At 45.5% G+C, this 25,406-nt stretch overlaps 1 protein-coding gene across 6 annotated transcripts in view; it reads right to left on the reverse strand.

Annotated features, from left to right (window-relative positions):
* Window positions 1-539: 539 nt before the first annotated feature.
* The window catches only part of MED15 (mediator complex subunit 15), a 40,175-nt gene continuing 15,308 nt past the window's right edge, over window positions 540-25,406 (reverse strand). For 4 of the 6 annotated variants that reach the window (XM_083148278.1, XM_083148268.1, XM_083148258.1 and 1 more), the window contains exons 9-18: window positions 23,969-24,085; window positions 22,910-23,034; window positions 19,663-19,787; window positions 18,410-18,544; window positions 18,110-18,173; window positions 12,044-12,110; window positions 8,511-8,671; window positions 7,368-7,534; window positions 6,189-6,287; window positions 540-5,693 (exon numbers count right to left, since the gene is read on the reverse strand). In XM_083148278.1, the coding sequence (XP_083004404.1) occupies window positions 5,557-5,693; window positions 6,189-6,287; window positions 7,368-7,534; window positions 8,511-8,671; window positions 12,044-12,110; window positions 18,110-18,173; window positions 18,410-18,544; window positions 19,663-19,787; window positions 22,910-23,034; window positions 23,969-24,085 (1,197 nt within the window). In that variant the 3' untranslated portion in view covers window positions 540-5,556. The remainder of the gene's footprint in view (window positions 5,694-6,188; window positions 6,288-7,367; window positions 7,535-8,510; window positions 8,672-12,043; window positions 12,111-18,109; window positions 18,174-18,409; window positions 18,545-19,662; window positions 19,788-22,909; window positions 23,035-23,968; window positions 24,086-25,406) is intronic. The other 2 variants (XM_083148296.1, XM_083148286.1) reach the window with 1 other exon arrangement.

The following is a 25,406-nucleotide window of genomic DNA, read 5'->3' on the forward strand; positions in this document are numbered from 1 at the left end:
GATGCATATGCACAACTCCCAATACAAACGGTTTGAGTTTTTGGGGGAGCTAACAATTGGTCTACTTTTTTTTTTACCTGCAAGGCAGTGGTAGCCAACCCTAGCCCTCGAGAGCTACCAACAGTTCACATTTTCAAGACAACCTAGTTGCTGCACAGCTGCACGCATTAATCACTGACACATTGTAAAAGGTACACAGATGGAGCTAATTAGGTCACTTGAGATTCTGTGACGAGACCTGCAAAACATGCACTGTTGGTAGCTCTCGAGGAGAGGGTCAGGTAGGCAAGTATGCTGTAAGGTAGTTACCCAATATAGTAAATAAAATCATGCACCAGATTCACGCTACCTTCACAGACCCAGGAAGTTTCTGGGCTGGCCCCTATCAGACAGAAGATGGTTTTTCCAGTTTTTAAAAAGGTGTCATCATAAGGGGACATTTTGCACACACAATAAGGTCATGCAAATGTGGGGTCAGCCCTAAATGGACTGCATTCCATGTATCATATACCAATAAAAATAGTAAAATACCATACCAGTTTTCCTTTTCAAAACGGTTTTTATTTAAAGAATAAAAGTTTTTTGTTAAAGTATTAAAAAACATTCTGAAAGTCTTTATTTTAACATATTGTGTAAAAAAGGCCCTTTACACTATACCCTCTGGCACTGGCACACTTCTCTGCCCTGTGTTCCTCTCATGTGTGGCATCTTCCCTCTCCAGCTATCACTAATATCAGCAGGTATCATGTGGCTCTTACTGGTCGAAAAGTTTTTAAGCAGCCAGAGAGCAAATACCCAGATTGCATCATACACACTTAACCCGGGTCACCAACCTGGGAAAAACCCATGTCAATGGCAGGGTCCGGGACCCCAGTCCTGAGTTGATACCTTTCAAACAACAAACTCCCGGGTTGATGCAGGTTCATGTGCAAAATCCAGGATTTTGGAGTATGCCTGAGAGGGGTATAAGGCTTGGGTATAGAGAGGGAGGAGCATTCATACTAGTTAAAATTATTAAAAATGCCAGCTCCCAGTGACTACACATCATTTACCCACTGTAAGTCTCCTCCAGCGTCCCCTGTGAAATTGGAGAAAAGGATTACTCCTGTTATATATTTTTAGCAACAGTGCTTGTGATTTTACATATGGATGTTCATAGATCGTGACATCCATACCTCAGCTGCTATTGCGAACACAGTGCGAATATTTCTTATAGATGGGAGTGAGAGTCTGGGCTACGCATAGAAGTTTACAGTTTGATGCCTGGCTTAGCTCACCACCCTATACCTATAGGAAGAAGCTTGTATTCCACATAGATTTTTTACCTTACCTGTTAAATCCCTTTCCTTGAGTCCATTTAGGGTGTCCTGTACTTGGGTGGCTTGACAAAGAATCGTCAAGTGTCCCGTCTGCCGAATGCCGAAAAGGGGGCGTAGCTGCGAGATACGTCCGCGGATCGCCGAGCTGCGGCCGGGAGCTTGACAATCCATGGCCGTTCTCAGCAGAACACGCCCCACTGCTTCTAAAGTCTAGACCGTTCTGCAGAGATCCCTGTTCAATGATGTTGGGAAAGACAGCATTGAATAGAGCCCTGTCGGGAAGATCGGCGGGAGATTGAATACCCCCCTTAGTCTTCACACAGGAAGTACTATATTGACAAAGACAGGTCATATTTGGAGGTTAGACAGGCACCAATTATCTTTGCTCATAATAAATCTTTATGGGATTTGAATTACTGAGGAAAGGAGACCTTTATAATTTTTGTAATTGCCAATATCAGGCTCATAATTTTATCTAATCAATTTTTTGAAGCCCTGTAAAATATAATTTTGGGATTCTAGTAAGTTCTGTGGGGACTGACTATCCACATCTCTTAACAGCTGCTGAGAAAATATGGCCCTTCAATTACGCCTGAACAGAAACAAATGACATACTCCACCTTTTGTAGCAAGAAGGAAAGTGGGAACGGGGAAACCAGTGCACAGGTATAAATATTTTTATGATTTATGAAATAGTATAGTCTTGAGAGTCCAGAATTTTGTAAGGAAATCCTTACACCAAATAACGCGTAGTGGAGGTGCACCCCAGACAGACAAAGTATTTATAAATTGGATGGAAGAAAAAAAAAGTACCTGACTTGAGATTATACTACTGCATTGGATATACACTGTAGTGCATTGAGCACCTATATCATACTATCATTGTATAAATAATCTAAAAACTGAATTTTTTCCAAAATAAGAGTGCTCCAACAAACCCCCCCCCCTCAGAAAAAAAAAAAAAAGTACTTTTTTCTTCCATCCAACTATATTCCACCTTTTTCTTTTTCTACTAAGGGAGGGGAGCACCAGGCCTTCAATGTTGCCACCCCCCTCTGGGCGCAAAATATTTTTTTTTTTTTAAAAACAGTATTGAGGGAGGAGGAGTTTAAGCTGCCTTGAAAGTCAACTCTGGTGCCTAGACTCCTAACTACAGCTAGATTTCATAACTTCCAGTGTCCCCCTTTGTGTGAATGCATAATAATTTTTCATCCAAACAGGTTGCCGCTGATGTATGGATAAGTGGGCCTCACAATTTGAGAGGATTAAATGAAGCAAAGAGATGCAACACTGGCTTCATCCTTAAGTCCATTCCACTACACCTTTATTTTATTTTATACTATTCTGTCCTCAGTCTATCTACACTGCATTCTGCTGCCTCCACAACCCACTCTGATGCTTAACCTGTTCCCAGTCAGGGTCTCCATTTCAGCCTGTCCTGTCGGAGCTATCAGAGACAGCACCCACTGTGCATGCATGTTAAAGATGACTTTACACTATTATAGGGATGTGTCATTACAATACACCCTTTTTTGTCCTCACCGGTTACCAGTTCCTCTGTATTGGAACTCAATCTACATCAAGGCTCCAATAAATTAGACAATATATCCAGATGTACCCCTTTCTCCAATTAGCAGCCTTATCAGTCACTTTGGTAAGTCAGGCAGAACCAAACACTGATAAGACACATACTTAAAACCAGGATATTTGGTTTATATTACGCCAACACAAACAGTTTGGACCACTATTTAAAATAACTTTCCATCAATGCCAATGAGCTCAAAACCCCACACATATGATAAATGCCTTTTACAATATTCTACTCCTATTTCTCTCCCTCAAACAAATAAAAGGGTAGCTAAATACAATACCTGTCCCTTGGGTCAAAATAGAATGCCAAGGCCATGGATGCAATCAGTGTTCAGATCATTTATGCTCCAAACAGTCATTTTTGCAGAACACTTCTAGCTCTTGGTAGGAAGAGATGTCAACTGTTTCTCAAATTGGGACAAAAATGATGTATGGCGGAGGCAGGGATGTTTGATATAAGGAAGGCACTAAGCTCCTCTTCCTTTGGAATGCTGCTATTATTCTCTTCCCCACAATTCCCATTTTTCAGTAGACAGGTACGTCTCTCTGAGGCGGTTAGCAATTAGCTTTACCGTGGCTAATTGATTACCCGGGGCTATCCAATTAGCCCTGACCACAAAGCAGTTATTGGGGATGCTACAGGTGCTTTTAAGGCGAGCTGCTTGCTGGCAGGAGCTTGCTCTGTGCACAAAAAAAGTAATTGAAATAGCCCGATATCAGCTGCATCTCCATAGGCCGCCAGCATAGATCAGCTATACACACATTCCTCGAAGTAGTCACAGCAGCTTCTCATGGCTTAAATTAGGGCAAATTAGGGCAGTAGTTTTTTTTTTTTTAAAGTGCAGTTATCACTTTTATAGCAGGTACCATAACCTTTACCAGGGGTAACCAAGTCCAGTCCGGGAGAGCTACCAGCGGTTCATGTTTTCCAGAACACCTAGCAGGTGCACAGATGTACTCGTTACCCACTGACACATTATGATAGATCCACCGTTAGAGCTAATTACTGCATTTGTGATTTGGGAGAAGACCTGGAAAATTTTAACTGTTGGTAGCTCAAGGACTGGAGTTGGCTACCCCTGACCTATACCATCACGTACTCAACCTTCCTCGCAGTCAGAGAGGATTATTAAAAGAGAGGAGTGCTTATGTGTGCCTGCTCTGTGGAACCCAATATCACCAACACCATAATACTGAGCGAGTTTTGGGAAACAAAATCCTCAGCACTCACCTGACACTAGAAGCATAGCTAGAACTCTGTGGGCTCCCATCCCAATGCTTCTAGAGAGACATCTCTCTCCACATTTTATGTACCATAGTAGTGCTTTAGTTCAATTTATGCACCCTAGCACAGAAATGGAGAGATTCAGAAAAATCATGAACTATGCTCTGCACGGCCAATTGAGCAAGGAGGATCACAATACCGCACCCAAAACATGTGTAGAATCTGCAGTATCATTGAAGTAGGAAGAAAGATGTAGCTGCTGAAGGAATCAAACTGAAATAAATGGTCATCAAGACTGGGCTCACCACCTATACCCATTCCGGTGCCGGATTACTGCCCGACAGGGGGATCCCGATGGTCAGTATCCCGACTGCTGGTGCTCTGACAGGGGGGAACCCGACTCACAGGGGCTAGTCTCCCTTGTGGCGGTTGAGCGAAGTGAGTCACCTTGCCCGCAAGGGGCTTCTTTGCGCTCGCCCCCGTCTGAGATCCGGCAGTCAGGATACTGACCGCCGGGATCCCCCCTGTCGGACCGCCATACCACACCCTACCCATTCATGGTCTGTGGTCCCCATTGATAAATAACAGTCACAAATCATAATTAAGTGCCCTGCCCTAACACCCCAATGGTGTACAGTGTCCCCCAGATAGAGGAGAAATGTTGATCTTTTAAAGTTCTTTATTTCACCAGCTGAGTTCTAGCAGTGAAAAATTGTTTGTGGCACCGCAGAGTTTCAAAGCTATGAAACGGATCTGCAAAAGTATAAGTTGGTAAAATGATCTTCTGATGCACTTTAAAATGACTACATAAAAAAACAAACCCTACAAATATGTTCTCTGCTAGACCGAGAAGGCACATCAAATGCTCATATCCTTTGTACATCTGGAAAATGAAGGTGATCAGCAGTTAAGGGACCTCATGTGGTCAGTTTATAACTTTGGGTCTTTTCTCTCTGACAAATTGCAGCTATCCATCAAACAATCGATAATTCTTGCAGGCAACAGTCTGATTTATTATAACAAAAGAAACACAATTTAAAAGATGTGTACAAAATATGCCTGATCACATCAAGCATTGACTCGTATACATGTTATTACTAGGTTACATGCGAGTGCATCACAAAGCTCTCCATCCAAAGAGCACCATCACAAGGGGCATGGTAGTCATTACTGTACTCATGCTGACAGGGTTCAGAGCTGCAAAGAAAAAAGGTATCTGAACTCTTAACTTCTGTCTTGAGTTCTACACCATATATATAGCGTAGCTGGCTGATTTAAAAGCCCCCAGTATTATACCAGCTTATAAATCAGTAGCGGCTATCATGCAGGAGTACAATACTTCTCAAGCACTTCCATTCTCTGGCCCCATGGAAATACATTACTGGTCCAGTTCTTTGCATAGATGTGAAGATGATGTTTTGCCTATGCAGCTGATAGACAGGCTTGCCGAATACTCTGTGCCCATGTTGTTAGCAGGGCTGTAAGAGAGTGTTTGTCCGGAAGCTGAAGGAGTTTGGAGGTCATATAGCGATACACGGACTGCAGGAATGGGTTGGCTTCTGCAAAAGAAAACATCATCACAACCAAGCACATGGAATACAGAACAGACCACAACACATTCTTCTAGAAGAGGGATGGACAATAAGCCGCCCTCCAGCTGTTAAGGAGCTACACATCCCAGCATGCCTTGCCTTATAGTTTTGCTATTTGGCCATGCTGAAACTGATGCAAGGCATGGAGGGCTGCGTATTGCCCACCCCAGTTCTAGAACTATATGAACATAAAAAATGCATGAGTAATTTAAAAGTAATCTTAGAAACTCTAGCTGCGATGTGTGCCAGGTGCGCTAAGCACTTCTATTAGTTAATATTTCACAGTTCCAAGTCCTTATTTGTGGGTAGAAACAATATTTTGGTTAATTATTACAATCAACTGGTAACTTTTTCCTCAGTATAGTAAGGTATATGCCATTGAGCTGTTTCATTAGTTTTCTGAGACTTTTTGGCTCCAACAGTACATGAATGAGAAAGAATTAGAACAGTCATTAACATTACCATATTGCCGAGGATTGTCCATCCAGAGGGGACTCTGCTCAGGATAATCTGCTGGCACACTCAGCTGCAAAGGAGGTACACTTGGGAGGTTTTTGTCATCTAGGTTCACAAAGAAAAAAAAATGATGAGAAAAGCGGTACTACCAAGAAACATCTTTCATAGGGTCATTTCCTGAAAAAGCAGCTATGTGTTAAAAAAGGTACCCTCCATGATTGCACATCACAGAACCACCTCAAGGAGCAAAGGCTACTGGAGTTAGTGACTGGATTGTCCACATATGTGCAGACATTCTGGTCCCAGCTACGACCCCCATAGCAACGCCGCTACTTCTTTGAGAAGAAATGGTACATGGATAAATAGTCAAACTTTCTGTTTTCAGTTTATGGGTAGTTTACATTAGGAGAATTTTGGCCCAAGGACTGGTAAGATTCATCAACAGATACTCTGTAGGCAGCATAATCCTTACAGCAACGTGCGGATGCAGTTCTAAGGTTATATAAAGTATCTTCACGTCAACAAATTTGTTTTACACAGCTGTAAAGCAGAATTGTAACAATGCTTTACTTAGAATTCCGATCACATTGGCATGCATACTCCACATATTTTGTAGACATTGTAACCATTGACAAAGTAACTACTCCCCTTGGCCCATTCTTCCTGACAAGCACTTCAGTTCCAACTTCTGCGGTCATTTGTTTATACACAGGGTTGACCGGCGGTGGGAATGCTGGCAGTTAGAATACAGACTGGAGGGAATCCTGAGAGGGACCAGGTGAGTATATTAATTCTCCCCCCAGCCACCCCAAAACCCTTCTAACCCTGGTGGTCCAGGGTGAAACTAATAAGTAACTGTAGTGATTGGCTGGCTTTCCCAACTTCTGTTCATGGGAGGACTTAGGGGGGCTCATCTCACACCCCATGCCCTCCAGAAGATACACATTTGTTTCTGCCAATGGGCATGCAGAAATGGGCAAAAACTGAACAGTTTGGGCAAGAAGCCCCAGGAAACAAAGCAGCAATAGTGCTGCTCCAAGATCATCTTGCCATTCTAGAGCCACATTCTGATTGTTCAGTTTATATCTAAAATATTCATAAATTGTACTAACCGCCACAATACTAGGAGGACACTAAATATAGTCCTCAACACACCTCCTCTAATTGCACTTTGGTAACGCTTACCTAATTTGCAAATAAGATGAACCGTTCCATTATTACTGCAATGCGATGGATCGAGGTTAACCAGGAATATGGAGTGTAGTTTCGCAACCTCGCCCTGTAGAACATTAGGAATGCTCTGTCTTTCATCGTCCTCAAACTTTCTCTTTCGAGGAACAACCGTTTGAGCCCTATAAAACACAATAAGCAGTGTTCTCAGAACATGAAATGAAGATTAAGCACACCCATTCCACATATAGCAAATTCTGTATCTCCGGTGCGGTTGTGCACCATCTGCTCTTATTTACCTTTAATCACGTAAGACGTAAAATAAAGCTAGATGGTGGGGGTGGTGAAAGAACAATAAATAAATATAAGGGGAGGGGGTGGGGTTTAAATATATTTTGCAAATAAACCATTTAAATAAATTGTAACTTTAAAAACTGTATTAAGTAATACAAAAAAAAATCTAAAGCTGAGCAGTTTTGTGGGGAAAAGTCAGTTAAGTGGTCAAACAGTGATAAAGGGCGGAGTCCGTGCCTGTGTAATGAACAATTATCTAGTTGCAGCAATAGGCTCCACATTTAGCAACTTTTAATCAGCCCATTAAAACAACCATTAAATCCTAAAGAGGAGTAAGTCAAATTTTCACTTTTGTATTTCTTCACTACAATGTTAATTAAGACTGGAAACAATTTCAGTTTGCTACAGTATGATCACCGATTTAGATCTGCAGGATTGTTTTTAAGTAGAAAAAAAAACAAAAAAAATAGATGCATATAAAACCACCCTTATTTATAGATTGACGCAGAACACGCTGTGTCTTTATAAGCAATTTATGTGCAAAATAATGCAAGAGGCGTCAAGTAAATAGAAGCCCGCTGCAGGCTTCTGTGAACCAGTGTAGCTGCATCAGACGACAGACACTGGAATCAGCACCTGCAGAAAATTGTGCAGACATGCCGCTGCCAAACACCAGCAGCATTATTAACCATACCACAGGTTTTGTGGCAATGTGAGCGACATCATGAAGATCCCAAAATATTGATGTTTTAAGGTAAACTCTAAATAGCATCCACCTCTGTATCTGCCCCATAATCATTTGTATTAACAGTCAAACAATACTTTGCTTGTTCTCGGACAGGAGCCAAGCTTGTATTAGCTTACGTTATGGGCTGTCCATGTATAGCAGTCATGGCTGGTACAAATGTCCGATATAAAGAGTGGTTGAATACAGGTGAACGGATATTTGCCAGGACTGCATCCAATAGTGGTTGGCACAGATACTGCTGCTTTGTGGATGGAACAGTTGGTGGAGGAGGAGTGGGCTGGAAAGAAACAAAATTAAGGAAACTGTGAACCTCTGTAAGCTACATAATATAGTTAACTAATCTGTGATACGCACAGCTGAATATAAAACAAATATACATCTACAAGATAATAGCATAGCCCAGGGTTTCTCGAGCCAGGTCACCACAGTGATCTGGTCTTGGCCGGGTTGGTGGTGTGGTGCGGTCCTCAACCTCCGCCGGCTGTTAAGCTTCCATAGCAGGGAGCTGCATCCTGCCCGGTTTTTAAACATTTAAATGCGCCCTGCCCTTCCACCGATTACAGAGGCACCTGTGTAGTACAAAGAAAAACAGGAAGACTCACACTAAGTGAGTCAAGCAGCGCTCAAGTCAATGAAATAATACCAGAAATTTGAAAAGGTATAACAATTTTTACTGTTTCTTTAAAAACACATGTAAATACAATACACAAATAAATAAAATCAATTTATAATGGCATAATGGGTGAAGGGGGGAGATAAAAGTAAATTGGAGTGAAAATAAAAATTGCAAATGAATTTAAAAGAAAAAAAGTCCCGCCTCAATGGACACAAAAGAATCTACTGTGTCGACACTTTTGGAGAAATAACAGGTTATTTTACTGAAATTTTACTGAGGTTATTTTACTGAAATTTCTGAGATAACTCTGGAGTATTGCGATCACGTGACATTTTGGAACACATAATGCGCTCCATATACCTAGATAATGATTGGTCACGTGACCGCATACACACCAGTTCAAACAGCAGGAATATATTATCTATACCAACGAATTATGTTAATATATCCGTCCCCCTGGCTACTATGATTGGTTAGCCTACTGCACTCCACCCCTGTCATTAGATCCCACTTATGAAGCGGAAGTACCTCTTGGAGCGCATATGCGTTCCAACTAATAACCAACCAAATTGGCGCTAAGTCCCGTTTTCGCTTCCGGGGTAGACACGGAAGCGATTCGCCCTGGCTTCTGTCTGGAACGCATATGCGCTCCACACACGTAGGTGCCTGCTATTGATGTATATTTATACTTTTGATAATCTTATCTTCAGCGGATATTGTTTGCCGCCCAAGCACCTCCACTATGAGGAAGAAAAATGTATTTGGTATAAAAATATAAAGATATTTTCATCCACACATACAATTCCGATCACGTGACTTATCTCCGGTCACGTGATCGCAGCTAAAAATCGTAACTATAAAGTTTATATGTATTTATTGCCTAATTCTGGTTTTATATTGACCCAATACTTCTATGTTTAGGATATATGTCTGCCTCCCTATTAATATACTTATGCAATGTGTATTATTCGAATTAGAACTGTTAATTGAACCTTACAGGTGTAATGATTTCCACATTAAGTAAGGTATATATACCTGGTCTAGGTTCATAGTCCCCCACACCTTTGATAAAGCTGCAGGACGCAGTGAAACGCGTTAGGTGATTGCCCCCCACCTCTGGACACAACTGTGACACTTTGACAGACCTGGACATCACTTCTGTTGCTCACTCCAATTGGCATTCATTACTTGGCGGACACCGTGCATGTTATACCCCTGGTTAACAACATCTACACCAGCGTGGACTGCTACCAGGCACGGAAGCCACTTCTTCATCCCACTATTTGGTAATACAATCTGGGTGGAATCGCTCCAGACAACCTTGGTGATTGAGACAACCACATCAGTCTCTCACCACACCAATAAAAGATCTGGTCTACATCAAGCGGCAACCTCCAGCGGCATCTAATATCTCCGCAAACATTGAGTGGACCCCCAGTATCATCCTCATCCAAGGGATTCACTACTCATTGTTGGTAACGTGCACTTACCTGTTATTTCTCCAAAAGTGTCGACACAGTAGATTCTTTTGTGTCCATTGAGGCGGGACTTTTTTTCTTTCAAATTCATTTGCAATTTTTATTTTCACTCCAATTTACTTTTATCTCCCCCCTTCACCCATTATGCCATTATAAATTGATTTTATTTATTTGTGTATTGTATTTACATGTGTTTTTAAAGAAACAGTAAAAATTGTTATACCTTTTCAAATTTCTGGTATTATTTCATTGACTTGAGCGCTGCTTGACTCACTTAGTGTGAGTCTTCCTGTTTTTCTTTGTATTCTCTAGTGGGGAGTGACTACCCCCACAACCAAGCAGCTGCTCTAATCAGAGAACCAGCTCATTGCAAGGCGCCTGACTATTCCTAGTGAATAACATTTTCTTTCACCTGTGTAGTACAGCAGAGGCACAGCGGAAGGTAAGGTGCACTGGAGTTACTGATGCTATGCGCTGCCATACTGACAGGCAGCAGCAGCGTCAGCAGTAGGATCCCCGCTGCCCGCCTGCTCCTCTCCGCCCACCTGTGCGGTTGAGCAGAGCATGCAGTGCAAGGAGGCGCCGGGCTGAAGAGGCGCTCTCCCTGCTCTGCTAGGTTGCTGCTGTCGTCTGTCACACAGGCAACAACAGCGCAAAGCACTGCTTTAGCTCAGTAGCCCCAGCAGTGTCCCAGGCTGCAAAGAGATAGTGCAGTAAATGCACAGTGACAGAGCCGCAGTCTGCTTTCCTAGTTCTACCCTGCTCAGTCTGCTCTGTCCTAGGTCTGGGGAGCAAGCCCCACCCCCTTCCTCCCCTCAGACACCCCAGTCCCAACTTTCTTTGTACCCTGCCCAGTGCCCTGTCCCAGCCATATCGGGGTAGCAAGCACCGCCCCTTCTTCCCTTCAGGCAGCCCAGTCCATTCCCAGCTTTCCCTGTATCCTACCAGATCAGAGGAGCAAACCCCACCCCCATCTTCCCTCAGGTAGCCCAGTTCCGACTTTCCCTGTACCCTGCTCTGTCCCAGCCAGGTCAGGGTAGCAAGCTTTGCCCCCTTATTCCCCTCAGGCAATCCAGTTCCAGCTTTCCCTGTACACTGTTCTGTCCCAGCTGGGTCATAGTAGCAAGTCCCGCTCCTCCTACTTCCCCTCAGTCAGCCCAGTCCCAACTTTCCCTGTACCCTCCTGGCAGAACATGTTAACCCCTTGGCAGAGCATGTTAACCCCAAAGCAACAAGCATTAACCACTGGAAGAGCATATTAACACCTGGCAGACCATGGTAGCCCCATAGAGGCAGAGCCTGTTCACCCCTGGCAACAAGCATATTAATTCCTGGCAGAGCATGTTAACCCCTGGCATCAAGCATGAAACCCATGGCAATGAGCATGTAGGTAAGCGAAACATATGTGGCATAATCTGTAATTACGGCGTGTGGTATATGTAATGTGTACATTTTTCGTTCCTGTTGTTTTATCTGGCTCCTACATTTTCCTCCTGGCTCCTAGATTTTAAATATATATGTCGAGCCCTGCCAAAGCCATAGAGACATTACTTACCACAGCCATGTCATTCTTTAGCTTCTCCAATGCAATCTCACATTTCTGCAAAGTCTTCAGTGGACATCTGTACAAATAAGAAGGAAGATACAGTAATCAGGGGGAAAAAAAGGGGATTTTTGGTTCTTACCTGTAAAATCCTTTTTTCGGAGGCCAAGGTGGATGCTGGGGTATGGGTATTCCGGGCTGGAGGTCCGGGCACCAAGGAGTACAAACTTCTTGTGGCTAGTGCAGCCCCAGGCTCCGCCCCCCTAATACCCCTTCCTGTCCTCAGAGACCAGTTTTTAACTTTAACAAGCCGAGGAACAGGTATAGGAGAGGGGAACCATTCAACTTTTGAACATTCAATAACCAGAACACTAAAATGTGAACTATAACTATGACTGCAAGATTTGGAGCGGTAGGGCGGGCGCCCAGCATCCACCTTGGCCTCCGAAAAAAGGATTTTACAGGTAAGAACCAAAAATCCCCTTTTTTCTTACGGCCAGTGGTGGATGCTGGGGTATGGGACGTCCTAAAGCTGTGTCCCTAAGGGTGGGACCGCTCCTGAGCTGCACTGAGGGCACCCCTGCCAAAGGCCGCATCGGCCGAGGCAAAGGTGTCGAATCGATAGAATTTGATGAACGTATGAGCCGAAGACCACGTGGCTGCCCTGCAGATGCTCTCCGCCGAGACCCCTGCCCTCAGGGCCCACGATGCCCCCACAGACCGGGTGGAGTGCGCCCTTATCGAATGCGGTACTGGTCGTCCCGCCAACAAGTACGCTTGCCTTATGGTAGACCTTAGCCACCTAGCCAATGTGCATTTTGAAGCAGGCCAACCCAGCTTCCGGGCATCAAAGAGAACAAAGAGAGAATCAGACTTTCTTATCTGTTCAGTTCTGGTCACATAAATTTTTAGGGCTCGAACAACATCCAAAGAGACATCGTTATCCCGCGATTCTGTGGTTGTTTTATACACTGGTACTACTATTTCCTGATTTATATGAAATCGGGATACAACCTTTGGGAGGTAGTCCAGTCTAGTTCTGAGAACTGCTCTATCTTCATGAAAGATGAGCAATGGGACCTTACAGGAGAGGGCCCCTAAATCTGACACTCTGCGCGCTGACGCAATGGCTAGTAAGAACACAGTCTTCAGAGTGAGCCATGAAAGAGAAACAGATTCTAAGGGTTCGAATGGGGCCTTCATCAAACTCTTCAGCACCAAGGTAAGGTCCCATGGGTTTGCAGGTGGACGTATGGGAGGTTGTAGGTGAAGAGCTCCCTGTAGAAAAGTATGGATCGTAGATGACGTAGCGATCTTCCTCTGGAAAAGGACGGAGAGAGCCGACACTTGAACCTTCAAGGATGAATGGCTCAATCCCATGTCCAATCCTGATTGTAGAAATCCTAAGACCCTATCCAACCTGTATATCCTTGGGTTGAACCTCCTGGGTTCACACCAAAGAAAATACCTTGCCAGACTCTGTGGTACACCCTAGCTGACGATGGCTTTCTTGCCGCCAGCAGGGTCTTGACCACCGTAGGGGGAAAACCTCTTCTGCTCAGGATCGACTCTTCAATAGCCACCCCGTCAAAGCCAGCCTGGCTAAGTCGGGGTGTAGACACGGTCCTTGTGACAGGAGGTCTGGCCGGAGGGGCAAGGGAACCGGTGGTGCCATGGCCATCTGTAACAGGTCTGGGTACCATGATCGTCTCGGCCAATTCGGGGCCACTAGGATCATGGTCACCCTCTCTCTCTTGAGGCGTCGAAGTAGCCGGGAGATTAGAGGGATTGGTGGAAATGCAAACACCTTTTGAAATGGCCAGGGGGCTGATAGTGCGTCTACCAGACACGCCTGTGGGTCCCTTGTCCTGGCTCCGTACCGGGGGAGTTTTTTGTTGTGTTTTGAGGCCATAAGGTCGACCTGTGGCATTCCCCACTGACCTGTCAGGATTGTGAACACTTCTGGGTGGAGGGACCATTCCCCCGAGTGGATCGTCTGCCGACTCAGGAAGTCCGCCTCCCAGTTCAACACTCCTGGAATGTATACTGCCGACAGGGTGAGTAGGAATTTCTCTGCCCATACGAGGATCTGGGTCACTTCCCGCATGGCCGCTCGGCTCCGGGTCCCCCCCTGGTGGTTCACATATGCGACTGCCGTCGCGTTGTCTGATTGTATTCTGACTGGTTTTCCGTGAAGAAGGGTTCCTGACTGCTCGAACGTCCGGGAGATGGCCCTTAGTTCCAGCACATTTATTTGTAACTTTGTTTCCTTTTGTGACCAGAGGCCCTGGAATGACTGGTCTAGGGTTACAGCCCCCCAGCCTACCAGGCTGGCATCCGTTGTCACAATGATGTAATTGTGGTTTGCAAAGGACTTTCCCTTTTTCAGATTGTCTGACAGCAGCCACCACTGTAGGGATTGTCTGACCATGCTTGATATGATGAGGAACTGTCTTTTCAAATCCGCGTGTGATCGGTTCCAGCGAGACAACAAGGCCAGCTGGAGTGTTCGGGAGTGGAACTGGCCGAATTCCAGCATTGGAAACGTGGATACCAGTTTCCCCATTAGCGTCATACAGAGATGAACTGACACTCTGCTTTGTGACAGGAATACCTGGACTTGTGAGTGAATGTCCTGTATCTTCTTCTTGGGAAGAAACACTCTCTGGGTCTCTGTATCTATTAGTGCCCCCAGATGAACCATGGTGGATGAGGGAGTCAAGCTGGACTTCTTCCAGTTGATTATCCACCCGTGAGATTGGAGCATGTCCAGCGCCATCTGGAGGTGGGCCTGGATCTCCTCCTGTGACTGCGCTACTATCAGTAAATCGTCCAGGTACGGAAGAATTCGAATGCCTAGGAGGTGCAGGCGAGCCGCCATTACCGCCATGACTTTCGTAAACACCCGGGGGGCTGTTGAGAGCCCGAACGGGAGCGCACGAAATTGAAAATGGCGATCCAGTATCGCGAATCTGAGAAATCTCTGATGCTCCTGCTTGATTGGAATATGCAGATAAGCATCTTGTATGTCCAGAGAGGTCATCAGGTCTCCTGGTTCTAGAGTGCTTAGAATGGAGCTTAAAGATTCCATCCTGAATTTTGGGACCCTCAGGAACGTGTTGAGTTTCTTGAGATTCAATATCGGGCGGAAGGACCCATCTGGTTTGCTGACCAGGAACAGGTTTGAATAGAAACCCGTCCCCCTTTGGGAGTGTGGAACCGGTATAATCACCTTCTGTTCCAACAGAGTTGAGACTGCCGTCTCGAGGGCTCTTGCCTTGAGCGGGTCCTGGGGAAGGCCCGTTGTAAAGAATTGTGTTGGGGGTCTGGAGCAAAAGGTCAGAGCATACCCTTGCAATACTAGATCCAACACCCAGGAGTCCGATGTGGAACCTGACCAGGTCTCCGCAAACTCCAGAAGGCGACCCCCCACCCATGGCACTTTCTTGGTGTGCCCGGCGTCAGGCCGCTGGCTTTTCAGCCTGCTTTGGGGCCTGGCGACGAGCTGCCCAACCCTGTTTGGGCTTGGACTTCTGCGTCTTTTGTGAGGGCTGTTGAGACCTAGTTGGCCAGGATCCTGTATAATGTGATCTGCCCCTGGAGGGACGAAAAAACCGAAAGGCCTGTTGCCTAGGTTTTGCAGTTCCTGTGGGCAGAAAAGCCGACTTTGAGGCTGCAATGGAAGTGACAATCTTGTCCAATTCCGATCCAAAGAGGATGCCCCCCGTAAAAGGTAGGGCCTCCAAGGCTTTCTTGGAATCATTATCGGCCTTCCAAGATCTGAGCCAGAGGGCTCTGCGTGCGGCCACCGATACTGCCGAAATTTTTGATGCAAATATTCCTGCATCCAGCACTCCCTCACTTAGGTAGGAACTAGCCTCTCTAATATTGTCCACAAAAGACATCAACTCAGATCTTTTAGTCCCTGACTGCAGGCCCTCCAAGAGCGCATCCGCCCAGTGTGCTATAGCTCTGGTTGTCCAGGCTGCCGAATAGCTAGGCCTAACTGCAGCCCCTGCGTTAACATATATGGACTTGAGGAACTGATCCAGCTTTTTATCTACTGGATCTTTTAAGGATGTTACATCAGGTATGGGCAAGGCCGTTGCCTTAATTAACCTGGTGACGTGGGCGTCCACCTGAGGGGGTTCATCCCATTTCCTGTGGCTGTCTGGGAGAGGATAAAAGGAAGAAATCCGCTTGGACACCAGGAATTTCCTGTTAGGATGCTTCCAGGCCTCTTCAAACAGGTCATCCAACTGCTTTGATTTAGGGAAAAAGGCACTATCCTTCTTTTTGCGTTTGAACACTGGTTCAGTATCTATTCCCTCTGCAGCGGCCTGAGTATCCGGCTCCTTAATGTTAAAGGTGAGCCGTATCAATTTAATTAGACTATCCACTCTGGATTGTGACATGTGATCCTCCGTATCAGTGTCCACATCATCCACTAAATCAATGGCGCCCCCATCCTGATCGTCTCCAGTTGCATCGCCATCATCATCTGTGTCCTGTGGGAGAGGCTGAGTTGCCTCACGTCTGGACGGTCTATTTGTACTAGACCCTGTCAGGACATTTTGTAGTGAGGATGAAACCTGCACCAAACCCTGGACTGACTGAGATAGACCTGCTACCCATGCCGGTTCTGGCTGGGGCTGGACTTGGGGTACCGGTGTGGCAGCGGGGTTACGTGACGCTGCCAGCTGGGAAGCTAATTCCCTCATCGCAGAGGACAGGTCTGCCGCCCAGTCCGGTCTGCAGGGAACATCCGCATTGGGTTGCGAACTAGGCCCCGGCTGAGAGCAACGGTCACAGAGGCCTGCGTGGTTCTGCTCTGCACTAGCAAAATTTTCTTTGCACACTGTGCATGTATATGCATGCAACGCTGGAGCGGGACCAGGCCTACGGGATTTCCCCTTTGCTGACATGATATGTGTATGTATCGCAGTAAATTAGTAACCTGAGTTAACTAAACACCAGCGCTATTGTATGTGGAAATTGTCAGTCACTAAATAAACGAATAAGTGACCTAATACTGCACTCTCTGGCACTTCTACAGAGAGAGATGTGGTATATGAATACTCACATCAACATAACAAACTGTGAAAAATAACAAAGACAGAAAAAAACACTGCAGTATTCAATTCCTCACACAACACATACACACAGGATTCGGCACTTTGTTTCCTACACCTACACCATAAAAGTGAGGTGAGGATAATACAACCTGTCACTGATAACAGTGGAGGCAAAGGGGGGCGATTTCTTTAGCTCCTCTCCGTTTAGCAGGCAGGTAGCAAGTAAGCTAAAATGGCCCCCACTGTGACACAGGTGGGAGGAGAGGAGCGCTCGCAGCGGGAACCCAGGACAGGCTATTGCCGCGAGCATGGGGGCGGAGTTATCTTGTACTCCGTCCCCTCCTGGAACCACCAGCGTAACTCTCTTAATGGCGCCTCCCTCCAGAGAGAGATATGCTTACGGCGAAAACCGTGGTGGTCTAGCGGTTACTCAGCATGAGCTGAGTACTGCTGCCAGGCCTCCGGCGGCCCCTCCGCCGGCGGTGTGAGCCGCGACTCCGGCTCCCTCACAAATGAGAAGCCGCTTACCTGCGCTTCTCCCGGCTGCAGCTCCCTCCAGTGCCTGAGGTGTCTGGTGTGAGCGGCCGACAGGTCCGTCCACCAGACGCCGGGAGAGGCTCTGCCGTCAGCCGCAGCAGCGCTGCGCTGCCGGCTGTGTTAAAATTAACACACACAAAAAAAAAAAAAAAAAAAACTGAAGTAAATTAGGGCTAAAAATGCCCTCTCCTTAGCGAGGTGCCTGTTCCTCAGAGCACCAAGGAAAAAAACTGGTCTCTGAGGACAGGAAGGGGTATTAGGGGGGCGGAGCCTGGGGCTGCACTAGCCACAAGAAGTTTGTACTCCTTGGTGCCCGGACCTCCAGCCCGGAATACCCATACCCCAGCATCCACCACTGGCCGTAAGAAAAATGGATGTTTAGTGAATAAATAACACTACAAATACACACACTTCTGACAGACAGAGACAGACAGACACATACCTACAAACCTATACACATACACACCTCTTTGATGGATCTGTCAGAATATCCAAGAGACTCTTCATTTTACTAAGATCTTTCTTGCGATCTGGTGGAAGGCAAAAAGTGCGTTTACAGTTATTTGGTTTATGAATTCAAGTGTCCCCAATCAACACGGACTACACTGTAAACTAGACTGACAGGAAACACTGCAATGGTCCTCACACAGCTCAGTGTGCTGTGGATCTAGACACCATAATGGACCTTGGAAAATAGCATGCCATACAGTTTCATATAACAAATAAAATAATCTCATGTTAAGTTAGGTATTGGGAGGAGACTCACCTTCATTTTTATCAATCTTGTTGATCATGCGTCTTAGTGGCTCTATGTACTTGGACAGCTGTTTTAGCTTCTCAAGATACTGTTGTTCCTCTGACTGGTTGGAACTTGCAGGGCTCATTGCAGAGATAGGATTAACTGGATAAACATAAAAGAATTACAGCCTTGCAGCCAATGGAATGTCTATGAAACACACTCATGCACGGTATGGGCTAGTTAAAGTGAAGTTAAACACTGGAATATATTTTGCAAAATCAGGCAAATATAGAAGTATTAAATTCACAATCTCTTGGCAAGAGTCAAATGGGACCAAGCAGCTGTACAAATTTCCCCAATTTCATCAAAACCAAAACTACTTTATTCTGCCATGGTGTAGAGTAACTTATATAACTCCCGGTGGGGGCCGGGGGTTGGTCACATACACGTGGAGCTCAGATCTCCAATCCACTGAACTCCCCAACCTCGGCTCCCGGAGAAGCATGGTGGAGGAAGTCGGAGGCAGCGGACGATACCCGATCGGAGGCGGACGGCGCAGCTGCCCCCCGGATATGCAGAGAGCACCATCACCTCCCCCCCCCCAATGAAGACCACTAGATATGCCCCGGCTGGCAGAACCCGCGACTGCGACACCAGGCTGCGATGTCAAAGATTTACGGCATGCAAGCCCCGGCCGAGGACTGTGGGAGGCCGCCCTCCCACATCCCCAAATAGATGTTCCTGCTCCAGGCTGCCCCACCCCTGGCAATCTTAGCGGGGGGGGGGGGGGGGGGGGGGGAGCGGCGGTGGACCTCAACTCTGGCCCCAACCCTCAATGTGTCTCCCCTCCCGCCAGGACTCCTAACACGCATGGTCAATGGTGAGGTAATACAGATGTTTTGGCTCAATCACCAACTTACTCCATCTGTATGACCATGTCAAACTGGAATATGACCCAGAGACATCACAATGTCTCTCAGGCCTACATAAACTCCTGGCTGTATTGCACTTTCTGGCTACTGGGAATTTTCAGTCCGTCGTGGAGTTATTGGATATCTCATATTCCAACTTCTTTCAGTAGCCACCATAGGTCCTTACTTAATTTCCGCCTCTAGTAGACACGTTATCTGCTTCCCCAAGATCACGACAAAAGTAATTTCTTACAGGAAACTAAAGGACATTCTGCATCCAGTTCCCCAAACCCCTTTGGTCTTCACCCACATAATCTAAATGAGATTTAGTTTTCTTGATCAACATTCAGTAGCCACGTGTCTCTTTACCTGGAGTAAGGAGGGGTCCTGGAGAAGGCACACTGAAATTCTGTGGGGTGCGAGCAGAAGCAGGGCTCTGGGAAGGTTGTGGTGATGGACTAGGCATGAAGCTTGGGGAGGGTGCTGTGCCAGAACTGGAGGAAAGAATACATTTCTATATTATGCACATTAATAATAGTCAAACACACTTCTTCGGGCTATTCAATCATATTCCGCTTTTTTTCGACCTTTGAAGGATCGGTTTTCACTGTCCAATTTACAAAACAGGTTCATTTGTTTAGTTTTTTTCAGAGCCTGTGTACCGCTCTATCTAGCTCAAAGGGCGCAACAAGTTAGTACCACCTTAAAATAAAAATTGCCGCAATAGTGATTACTTAATAAAATACACTTACTTCTACAAGCAATGTATTTTAAGCACAAGTTCATAAAAAAAAAAAATCAATCCATAATGGTTCATGTTCATTCTTGATAGTTTAGAACTTTAGTGTGCAGAAAAGCTCCCTAGTGGAGCTAGTACTACTATAGTTTAGAACAGGCATGTCCAACGTTGGCCCTCCAGATGTTGTGAAACTACACATCCCAGCATGCTTTGCCACAGTTTTGCTATTAGAGAATGCTAAAAGTATTGCAAAGCATGCTGGGAAGTGTAGTTTCAAAATATCTGGAGGGCCAACGTTGGACATGCCTGGTTTAGAACTTCCAAACTGTAGTGACCATATGACCAGTTTATATTTCAGGCTATATGGACAATTCTGATTATATATAATAGTCCTCTAATATAACAAAAACTAAAACACACCACACTTTTTTACATTTGCTATAAGTGTTTACCTTACTTGGTATGCATCTCCATTATTTCTTTAAGCAAGACCTTTTAATGATAAAAATTTGTAGTCTCACTATTCCCTTGTACCACCTAGAACTGACCCCTGAGGAAGTCTTAGGACAAAACGCATTGGGTATCAAGTTTGTTTGAACTACACTGTGTTTGAATACTGTGACGACTATGGATGCCGATCGCGGGCTGCACCGCCAAATCCCGGACGCTCTGCCACTCCCATCCGCCCACATTTTCAATCCTCAATCCAGGGATTCAAAAAAAATAAAGGTACTTGTTTCCTAGCACAGCCACAACGATCATGATCGCGGGTAAAATCGGGGCCATCGCATGCACTACAAAATCGGCTGCGATGGGCCAGACGCGATGCCCGCGATTTCCCCATAGAGAGCAATGTTAAATGCCTCAATTTACCCGCGATGACCACGATTTCCCATAGGAAACAATGTGAAATGGCTCAATTTACCCAAATTATCATATGGTAAATGGGCCAAAAACACCCCTGAACATTGAAATGTCCCCCCAAAAGTAGTTTACGCCACCCCACGATCAACGTGAACCCGAAGCGTGGCGAGCGCAGCGAACCCGCGAGGGGCGGCGGTACGCGTCCTCCGACCTTTTCATACCCCTACTATCCACTAGGGCGTGGAGTTGAGAATAGAATAGTGTGGCGAGCGCAGCGAGCCACCGAGCCCGAGGCGTGGCGAGCTCAGCGAGCCCCGCGAGGGGACGCGGATACCTGTGAAGCCCGCGAAGGGACGCGTTTACCTGTGAAGGTATCCGCGTGCGCTCGCCACACTATTCTATTCTCAACTCCACGCCCTAGTGGATAGTGGGGGTATGAAAAGGTCGGAGGACGCGTACCGCTGCGCTCGCCACGCTTCGGGTTCACGTTCATCGCGGGGTGGCGTGAACTACTTTTGGGGGGACATGTCAATGTTCAGGGGTGTTTTTTGGCCTTTCTGGCCCATTTACCATTGTTCCCTATGATGATTTGGGTACATTGACCCATTTAACATTGTTTCCTATGGGAAATCGCGGTCATCGGGGGTAAAGTTACACATTTAACATTGTTCCCTATGGGGAAATCGCGGGTGGACCATTTAAGCTTTTTTAGCCGCACACGACGCGACCGACCCGATTTTCACTGTTTTCAATGGAAAAATCGGGGGCATCGCGTCGGAGGCCACTAAAATTACCCCCGATGGCCAAGATTTGTGGCCGTGCTAGGAAACAAGTACCAAAATAAAAATAAATGCACCGTTATTGGCATCCCTACAACTGACTATCCACATTGCAAAATTGGATGATTCAAGAATAAGCATGAACCATTATGGATGGATTTTATGAACGCTTTTGATAAAAAAAACATTGATTTTCTGAGTGTGTTTTATTAAGTAATCACTATTGGCGATACAGTATACAGGCAATTTTAAGTTTAAGGTGGTACTAGATTGTTACGCCCTCTGATGGTGTCGACCCAGTGCTAAATAGGGCTCACATACATGCATCTACATTTGTAAATCCATTAATGCATCATGTTGACATTTCAAGGCTAAACGCCTTTTCTTCAGGACGGGCATATATGCACTTTTACATGGCCGTCCTGATGCAAAGGCTTTGAGCCTTGAAACGTCGAAATGACGCATTCATGGATTTCCAAACACACTTTTGATCTTTTCTAAAGCCTGTGGAGTGCCACCTGTTGCTTAAATATTCCATCATTGGAGTTGAGGAGAGTGTTATACTGCTTCACATCGCAAAATGCCGGTTCGCACCGGGACTTTGAAACGGGTACAAACCTGCATTTTGGGATGTTCACATCCCCACATCGAACCGGCTTCGCTGACGTCATCCGGGGGCGCGGCAGGGAGTCTGCGAGTCATCGGGGGAGGAGGCAGCGCTTAGAGCTGGCGCTGCTCCAAGTGCTGCCTCCTCCATAGTGTGAACTGGAAAACGGGTCGCTCAACCAGTTTAACCTGTTCACACCGCCAAGCAACACGGCAACAAACCGGTAAGCTTCGTTTTGCAGTGTTGCTACCCGTTTTTGGGACACAGTAACCCCTTTCGCATCGCACTAATTACCGGGTCAAACCGGCTTGTACCTGGTAATTAATTGCAATGTGAAGAGATGGCTGTATCTATATGTGTGGCCATAGCCCAAGGTCACATGTGCTCTATTAATATACAAAATTATCCATATAGTAAATAGTTGTATGCTCCGAAATGCACTCAGAGTTATTGTTCTTTGCTGCAACAGATCGTTGCAGCATATATAAAGGAAAGCTTATGTGTACCACAGAATAGTGATTTATCACTGAGGAACACAGACATTTAGCATAATTATGGATTCATTATATGCTACAGAAAACAAATTCAGTTTTAGTTAGTTAAGTCTTTGCACCAAGAGCTTCTCACCTGACATTGGAGTTGGGCTGAGATGGTTGTGGGGAAGGTTGAGGAGGAGGAGGCATAGACAGTGGAGTCTGTACCTGCTGTACAGGTGATGGTGAGGACATTAAAGAGATACTGCCCTGATTTACCTAAAATAAAACATTGCATTTGTTAAATATATACTAATAAAAAAAATGAACCACAACAGCAAAATGGGAAAAAAATGATTATGTAAGGAGCAGTTAGTGACAATGCCCATGAGGTATAGCCATCTGGGCTTTGTTGCTGGACCTGCAGAGATATGGTTAGTAGAAGTTGGCTCTATCTTCAGGGAGCCACCTGTACAAGAGGAACGTGGATAGCATCATGGAATAGATTGATCCAGGTCCCTGGAATCTGCTAGACATCAAATAAAAGTTAATCACACGGAAATATAGATGGCCCGGCAGCTTAGTCACTGCTTAACATGAAAATGGAAAGATCCAGTTTGGAACCACTGGAGCTTAGGAACGCAGAAGTATCTATCAAAATCTAGGAGTGTGCTTATACAAGCAAGAAATAAAAAATGCATCTAAATCACTAGCCCTGAGTAGGCTTCCATTATGCCGTAACAGACGCACACAGCATACACTACAAGTGCTACAACTCTTGGAAACAAGAAAAACATAAATAATGCAAGCAGCAGATAGGCAGAGGTAAACAATGGACGGAAGAGATTAATAATATATATTTATATTCCGTTAAGTAGTATTCCAGTGCCTACAGCTTTACAAATGCCCCAAACTGTTATAACAAGGGTATGTAATTTGTCAAATAATCTATCGCTGAAAGGTGTGTGTGTACTGTCTGGTTAGCTACTCCACAAGGTAAAGCAGAAAAGGACACCATCACACTCACACTGTTGCACTAGTGCAAACACTAAAAACCAATATAAAGTCACCACAGTCCAACAAAAAAATCTAAAACTACGCAGACAACAACTCAGGTTTTGCTTGTTACCAAGGAACACAGATTTAAAATCTTGAGGGACTGCAGATAACTGACAGACTGTCACAGCTCTGGCACCCACAAGTCAGTCAATACCTGTGGGATCTGCTGTCCTCCCATAGGGGTGGAGCTTGGAGGCGTGTCAGATGCAGTGGTGGGCGGGAACCGCGACCTTATTGCCATCCCACCTCGAGTCATAGATGCGGTGATCATCTTTGGAGGACAATAGACAAAAGTAAAACAAGAAATGCAGTGCAAGTGGCGTGAGGTAGAGGAGTGCATGCAAAAGCCAAGAGGAGGGTAGGGATCCAGGAGCACCCTAAAAACTACAGAAAATCAGCACTATATAGCATCCCAAGCAAGGAACACCTGCACTAAAAGCTTACAGACCGCAGCAGTGTCAGTGCAGCCCCAGAGGTCTCTTAAAGATCTATGCACATTATCCAATTCCAACTTCAAATCTTTGCCTTCAATCATCAGATGTTTTTATTACGTAAGAATAGTTGTATATTACCAACAAACCCCCCCCCCCCCCCAAAAAAAAAAAACCTGATCATTTCTTCTCATTCACAAACAATGGTATTAAGACAAGGCTTAAAAATAAATTACAAAACTAAAACCTTTTTCCGCTTATAGGATACATACGACAATGCCGGTCAGAACAACAACGCTGGCATCTTGAAGGAGTTCATATCGACAGGGGATTGGTAATTAAGCTTACCTTCCCCCTTTCACCCTTAAACCTAACCCTCCTTAGTATCAGCTTAACCCCCACAGCCTGATCCTAACAGTTCCTACTAGTGCTTAAATCTATCCTCCACACCCTGTTGACTAAACCTAACCCCATCCCCCACGGCCTAGCCCTTACACCCCCCAGGAGTGCCTACTTGGGTTACCCTCCCCGGCCACACACCAGTCAGCACTGCATACTCATCGATATGCATACCAGACGTCAGTGTTCCAATGTCGGCATCCGGATTGTTTTGATGATCCGGTACCAGTTTCCTGAAGGCAGTGGGGGATGCCAGCGTCTGTATGCTGAACGCCACCATCCTGACCTCCAGGATGCTGACTGCATCTCCTCACTAATATTTAAATAAAATACTCTTAAAGCAGATATAAAATATGGTGTACTAACAGTACTGCTCTGGTTCTAAAACGTCAGTCTAGAGCACTTACTCCTCTGCATTAGCAAAGCATTGTATGGGTTAGCTTTTCCTTTGCCATCACACCCAGTTATTGTGATTTGTGGGTTAACAGCTGCTCTATAGAGCTTCCAGGAGTAGTGACTGGGCATTACCGCAGTATAGAAGGAACTGCATGACTGTGTAGCAGCTTTTCAGTAAATGTCACATGCAAACAAGTCTCACATTTGAAACAAAACCAACATGAAGCCCAAGTCAGCAGCAGCATCTCTACCATCTCTGCAGATTTCTGGTTGGTAATGCAGCAGTACATGGGTGTAGTAGTGTGTGGAGAAACCTAGTTACTATCTGACAGTGTTTCAGAAAGACATTCACCCAGGTAGAAAAGA

Source organism: Crinia signifera, chromosome 1 (assembly GCF_055691185.1).
Source record: "Crinia signifera chromosome 1, ASM5569118v1, whole genome shotgun sequence".
NCBI classification, from domain to species: domain Eukaryota; kingdom Metazoa; phylum Chordata; class Amphibia; order Anura; family Myobatrachidae; genus Crinia; species Crinia signifera.